This window comes from Lucilia sericata, unplaced genomic scaffold (genome assembly GCF_015586225.1).
Source record: "Lucilia sericata isolate MDLA Ls3-8-SP2 unplaced genomic scaffold, ASM1558622v1 Contig003893F_arrow, whole genome shotgun sequence".
Taxonomy (NCBI): domain Eukaryota; kingdom Metazoa; phylum Arthropoda; class Insecta; order Diptera; family Calliphoridae; genus Lucilia; species Lucilia sericata.
Window position 1 is genome coordinate 12,465 of NW_023997068.1, and position 7,268 is coordinate 19,732.

The 7,268-nt window shown below is 31.3% G+C and overlaps 1 protein-coding gene across 1 annotated transcript; it reads right to left on the reverse strand.

Moving 5' to 3' along the window:
- Positions 1-1,630: 1,630 nt before the first annotated feature.
- Positions 1,631-5,817, reverse strand: LOC119615018 (ADP-ribosylation factor-binding protein GGA3-like). The gene is given in 9 exon segments (XM_037971101.1): positions 1,631-1,880; positions 1,936-2,422; positions 2,478-3,006; positions 4,744-5,008; positions 5,010-5,191; positions 5,194-5,371; positions 5,441-5,487; positions 5,490-5,600; positions 5,690-5,817. Coding segments are annotated over 9 exon segments (2,046 nt in total). The 5' UTR covers positions 5,727-5,817; the 3' UTR covers positions 1,631-1,670.
- Between the last annotated feature and the right edge of the window lie 1,451 nt (positions 5,818-7,268).

Consider the following 7,268-nt stretch of genomic DNA (forward strand, 5'->3'; position numbering starts at 1 on the left):
AACCATTTAAAGAAAATAGTCTGCAAAAATCCACCTACTAACAAATTATGGGGACCTGGTGTTTTTCAAATTTTTGGAAATTTCATTTTTTCCATTTTTGAGGTATAAGAGGAATTTTGGATTTTACTTAATATCTCCGCGGTCTTTGAAGCTAATGGAATAAAATTTGACCGGTAGGTAGATAATTAAATAAGGAATAATGTTTTGGAAAGAAAATGTTGCCACGCCCACTAATAAGTGGAAAAAATGGGCGTAAACTAAATATTCCTAATTTTAACAAAAACTATTTCAATTTGAAATGATCAAACACAACCATGTAAAAATTGAATTCCTTAGCTTTCATATGAAGTAAGTTTTATGAAAATATATCAAGCGGTTTCTAAGTTATAGGCGATGAAACTTAACCTTGAAGTGGCAAAATATCGCCAAATCCGAATGTAGAAGGTTTGGGATTTAGCTGCATATCTCTGCTAATTTAAGAGATATTGCTACAAAATTTGGTTTATTGATAAATTGAGAATTCAGGATTTCCACAAGCTATTAGATACTTAATTATGTCTATTAGAAACAGAGTTATAAGCTTTTTTACTTTAACTAGCATTTTTGGTCATGTAATCGTAAAGCCAGGCGGGCCAAAGGTTGCCCATTATGTAGCCAAATTTCCAATCTATCATATGGATCAACATTCATTCAAATAGCTTAAGTAGTTCTTGAGTTATAGCCATTTAAAGAAAATGGTCTGCAAAAATCCACCTACTAACAAATTATGGGGACCTGGTGTTTTACAAATTTTTGGAAATTTCAATTTTTCCATTTTTGTGGTTGAAAATAACTTTTCGTTTTTGCTCAATATCTCAAGGAGTTTTGCAGATAATTAAGTTAAATTTGGCTTGTGGATAGCTTAGAGTATGAGGAATAGTTTTATAAAAAACAAAATAATGCCACGCCCATTTCACTATAGAAAAAGTGGGCGTTAAATAAAAATAGCTATTTGAACAGTTTTTATTTACTTATTACAAAGTTGTCTTATGAAACACATAGTTAGAGACTTGAACATTAAATTGATGAAAATTTTACGCCAGTAGCTCAGTTTTCGAGATATAGGCCTGCAAACATTACTTTAAAATGGTCAAATATTGTTAGTTTTGTCCGCAAAAGGTTTTTAGATTTTCATTAATATTTCAACTATAGATGGAAATTTTTGAAAAATATTTGTTACATTTTAATAAAATGGAACTTTATAGATTATTTTATCATTAAGTTTTTGTTTACATAATTTAATTAAATCAGATATAAGCTGCTAAACTTTTTCACCGGTTTATAACAAACCCAAGCGGACCAAAGGTTATTCCTTCATTTAGATTCAAATAAAACTGCTGATTTCTTTTATAGTTTCTGTTCAGTGTGTAAAATTTTTAATAAATAAAGTTTAAAAACAAAAAATAAAACAAAATTTAAAATGACAAAGTTGCACAAATTAAAAATAACGAATTGACGTTTTTTTTTTAAAGAATAATTTCATATCTCTTACTAAAATAATATGCTGTTAATAGAACGTAGTAGTTTTTACCAAGAAATCATTATAAAAGATTTCCAACCATCATCATAGATAATTTAAAGAAATGCGTGGCATTTTATATACTTTATGTATTTTGTAAAATAAAAAAAAACTAAACATAAGGAATGTCTTTGGCCACAATTGATTCTTTAATTGGATCTGGATCATCGCCCAATTTATAGCCCACTATACAAGTTAGATCCACTGGATTTTGTGTGGGATTAAGCAGTAAAACTACTTGATTAATGGGAGCCGAAGGTCTAAATGGTTTACTAGGTGCCATGGCCACATCTGTGGGCGGTAGTAAACGCACTTTGCAGGGCTGTAACATAAACAATTAATTAATATTATAGTGACCACATTAAATATTTCTCTACCTTCTTAACACTAGCTTCAAATTGAAAATCTTTAACTGGCAATTTGGATTTATTTGTCACCGCCATAACAATAACCGATACATGTTCGCCTGGACGATCAGCTGTGAAATTGAGTGTGACTTGTATGTCATCATCGTCTAAAAGTAAACGTTGTCCCTCATCTAGTGGTGTAACCTCGTCTAAATCTATTGTAATCTCGGCTAATGGTTTTAAAGTTACTGCACTTGTAACTTCAGTATTACTCTTAGGCTCTATTTCCTCTTTAACATCTAATACTTTTTCTTTAATTTCCAAATTTTCCACTTTATTTTCTTTTCCATTTAAGTCCTTAAAATCAGTCGTTAATTCATCTAAAATTGCTATGGTTTTATAATCTTCTTGAGTTTTTAAATTAGATTTGCTTTTATTATCTGCCACTTTAGCGGCGAGTAGTGATGTTTGTATTTTATCTTTAGCCATATCATTTAAAGTTAATTTTTCAGTTTCTCTGCAATTGTTAAACAAAATTAGTTAACATTTTTTAAGTCACAAACAATAAAAACTTACTTTTGAAGGATAATAAGCGTTGTTCCTCCTTTAAACTCTGCTTAAACATTTCCTCACTTAATTTATCAATTTCTTTTAATTCCTTAAAACCCTGCGATTTTTTCTCCTCTCCCTTACCATTCGTAACTGCTGTGGCTGCTAACTCCTTCGTTCCACTTTCAAATACACTAATGGGTTCTAATAAATCTAAATTGCCTAATAAATCCGAAGGATGATGCGGTTTATTATTAGTTAATGTATTATCATTAATGCTGCCAAAAATTTCACTTAATTCGTCTAATGTAGTATTATTAGCACTTGCAGGTTTGCTGCTATTGGTCGTCATTGTTGGTTTGGTATCTTGACTGGAAGTATTTATGGAGCCACCCAGTAGTTCTGAGAGTAAATCGGTGTTGACGGTAGTTGCAGTTGTTGTCTTTACAGTTAAAGCATCGAGGGGTTTTGTTAATTGCAATTCATTTTCGAAAAGTTCTTTATATCGTTGTATTACAACCATTAGAAGGTCTTTAGTGTTTAAGACATCCTCTGAAAATAAATTATGATTATGTGAAAGGTAATTTTTCAAAAATTAAGCAAATACTTAAGAAGTTTGGTTCTATGCAAAACTTTTACTTAATTTCAGTTCCAATTCAGATTGAGTTCAGTTCTAGTATAAATCTAGTTCACACATTTCCACATTTGTTCTAATTTAGTTTTATTTTAGTCCAGTTTCTTACAGATCAAGTTCAGTTCTAGTTTAATTGTATTTCAGGTCTAGCTCATGGCTCAAATTATGGCATACGATATCGATCGAAATCTCCACTTAGATTCTTTTGAGATTTCGATCGATATCGTATGCCGTAAATTGGGCCCTGTCCTACATCAGTTCTACTTCAATTTTAGTTTAGTTTAAGTTCAGTTTTACTTAGTTTTTAATTTAATAACTAATTCAGTTCAGTTTTAGTTCAGTTCTAGTTCAGATCTAGTTCATTTCTAGTTCAATTCTAGTTCAGTTCTAGTTCAGTTCTAGATTAGTTCTAGTTGAGTTCTATTTCAGTTCTAGTTCAGTTCTAGTTCAGTTATAGTTCAGTTATAGTTCAGTTATAGTTCAGTTCTAGTTCAGTTCTAGTTCAGTTATAGTTCAGTTATAGTTCAGTTCTAGTTCAGTTCTAGTTTCAGTTTTATTTCAGTTCTAGTTCAGTTCCAGCTCAGTTCGCGTTCAGTTCCAGCTCAGTTCGCGTTCAATTCTAGTTCAGTTCTAGTTTACTTCTAGTTCAGTTCTAGTTCGGTTTTAGTTCAGTTCTAGTTCAATTCTAGTTCAGTTTCTAGTTCAGTTCTAGTTTCAGTTATAGTTCAGTTCTAGTTTAGTTCTAGTCCAGTCCTAGTTCAGTTCTATTTCAGTTCTAGTTCAGTTCTGGTTCAGTTCTAGATTAGTTCTAGTTCAGTTCTAGATCATTTCTAGTTCATTTCTAGTTCATTTCTAGTCAGTTATAGTTCAGTTCTAGTTCAGTTTTAGTTCAGTTCTAGTTCAATTCTAGTTCAGTTCTAGTTAAGTTCAGTTTTAGTTCAGTTCTAGTTCAGTTCTATTTCAGTTCTAGTTCATTTCTAGTTCACTTCTAGTTCATTTATAGTTCATTTATAGTTCATTTCTAGTTCAGTTCTAGTTCAGTTCTAGTTCAATTCTAGTTCAGTTCTAGTTCAGTTCAGTCCTAGTTCAGTTCTAGTTAAGTTCAGTTCAGGTCTAGTTCAGTCTAGTTAGTCAGTTCTAGTTCAGTTCTAGTTCAGTCTAGTTCAGTCCTAGTTCAGTTCTAGTTCAGTTCTAGTTCAGTTCTAGTTCAGTTCTAGTTCAGTTCTAGTTCAGTTCGAGTTCAGTTCTAGTTAGTTCTAGTCATTTCTAGTTCAGTCTAGTTTCAGTTCTAGTTCTAGTTCTTCTAGTTCAGTTCTAGTTCAGTTTCTAGTTCAGTTCTAGTTCAGTTCTAGTTCAGTTCTAGTTCAGTTCTAGTTCAGTTCTAGTTCAGTTCTAGTTCAAGTTCAGTTCTAGTTTAGTTCAAGTTCAGTTCAAGTTCAGTTCTAGTTCAATTCTAGATCAGTTCTAGTTCAGTTCTAGATCAGTTCTAGTTCAGTTCTAATTTAGTTCTAGTTCAGCTGTAGGTCAATGCTAGTTCGGGTCTATTTCTGTTTTAATTGTGCTTGTAAACTTTAAGTTCAGTTCTAATTCTGTTGTAGTTAATTTCTAGTTCAGTTCTAGTTCCTTAACAAGATTATTTAAAAACTTTTTCACACTCACCCAAAAATTCCGGTTCTCCATGCCCAAGAAATCCGGCCATCTCGCCATTTGCTCATTATGACTTTTACACGTATTATACAACTCCTGCATAATGTCCCTGCTATCTTCTCCAGGGTATCTGAGCTATAGGAAATTTAACATTTCATCCAGGACCTCCATCGTACTATCTATCTTCTTCAATTCACTTTTAAGATGACAAATGAATTCCGTACGTCTGGCCTCTTGATTAAAACGATGCTTAATCAGCAAATTGGCTTTTTTTCCAATTCTCCTCTCCTCCCTGTTTCAATAGTTTGGCCACTAACTCATCATCCTTGCCCAGAAAGCTGGAACGTTGTTCGCGAACATTTGTTAAAGCGGGTGAATTGGAATTGTTGGTTGTTGGTCCATGAGCAAAATTGACTTGTCTTTTCAGATTATCATAGGCTTCTTGAATTTTTGTTTATCCTGATGTTCTACCGTCCACAGCATAAGACATTCCATTATACGTTTCTTCGTGTCAACCGGAGCCGGTGGACCAGCATGTTTATCCAAAACTAAAGCAATTAGTTCATTGAGAAAAGTAAATTTAGCAGTCTTTTTTTGAAATTCTAAACCTCCCTTCGACATGCATTCCTCTAAAAGCTGTTAAGATAACAAAATATTGTTACCGATAAAAATTAAAAAACAAAGAATTTTTAACCCCCAACTTACCCCTATAGCTCTTGCTGCCTCTGTGGTATTATTGGAATGCATTTTTTAACAATTAATTCGTGAGCTTTGGTCACTAAATCGCTATTACTTTGTACCATCATACAAAACATTTGAACAGCTAAATTATCCACCTCCAGCTTGGCAGGATTGGTGACCCTCTCTATTAATGCGATTTAAATTTTATTATTTCGGGGATTTACCAGATTTTTTAAAATTTACTAATTGTATTTTACATTTTTTACAACTTACCCAACATTTCCTGCAATATATTTTCATCTGTAGTCATTTTTTGGACAATTTGTGGGAGCTTTGCACTATTTTAATAAGTTTTCCTACAATTTTTTTCGCAAATAAAAAGTTTTTCTTTCTTTGCGTTTTTCTTTCCTTTTTCATTCACAATAGTATAAGTAAAGAATAAAAGCTACCAGACTGTTCAATTTAATTAAAATTAAACTAATTAAGTGGCGGTTCACACAGGTAAACTTTTTTGGGAACTTTTGATTTTGTGTGTGAGAGAAAGAGATGGTTGATATTTCTTTCTCTCACACACAAAAATCAAAAGTTTCCCAATGAAAGTTTACCTGTGTGAACCGGCACTAATTAATGTTTATTTAATAAAAATATTTAAGTTAGAGATATTTGTAAGAAAAATTGTTAAAAAGCTAATAATAATGCTAATAGACTAACATTTTTTGTTAAATTCCCTACAAGAAATGTATGACCGAAACTAACACATACAAAATGATTTCACTAACACTCTTGCAACATTTTTTTATAAAATTGCTAAAAAAAATAGTTAATGGATAATTCCATCAATAATGACAGTCAAATGACCGGTAAAATGACTGTTGATGTACCCAATGTGTGGTAAAGGGTTTCATTTGCATATGAAAGAGTGAAACAACTACATTTGACTGTTACTGTGTTTTAGAGTTATATTTTTCGACGTTATAAATTTATTATTTCTGTAAAAGCCAAAGATCAAGAAGCGAAAAATTTTAAAATTTACGAAGTGTATAAATTATTGAAAATAAAGAGAATTATTATAAACAGAATTTAAAAATAGTGCAGGAAGTGGAGCTGAAGATAAACACTTCGGAGTTTAATCAATCTATGGTAACATGATTACTTACTTTTAATTTTTATATTTCGATATTCATATGTATTTCTTACAGACAACTTATTTCCACAAATTAAAAGGAGCATCAGCGGATTTAAGATCCTGCGAGGTATGTAAAATGGTGAAATGATTGTTAATTTATGTACATGCTTATTATATTAATAAATTTAACAAATATATATCTTAAAATATTAATAAATTGTGTTTTATTATAAATTGGGTATAGCCGTCACATTTGACGGATATATTCATCACATATGATTAGTCAACAATGACCGATAATACATCATTTTTAATATGTTAACTGTGATAGATATATCCATCAAGCATGATCAGTCAATCCTGACTAATATTTATGTCATCCTTGGTTAGTAAACAACAAAAGAGTGAGGAGCTCAAATATATGTTTTAAAGTCGATAGAATTCATAAGTGCAAGGGAGAAGAAAAATCACATGTACACAAATGTTTCCATCACTTTTGTCCATTTGCCTTAAGAAACTGATAGAAACTTTGCTTTACGCTGTGATAGAAATAATACATCAGTAGTGCCAGTCAAATGACCTATCAAATGACTGTCACTGTTCTTGTAGGGTTATAATTATTTTTATGTATTATAAAACATTTTAAAAAACGCTTTAATTGTTAAGAAAAAACAAAGATATGGCAACCTTATATTAAGTATTTTTTTAGTTTTTCTTTGTGTTTGT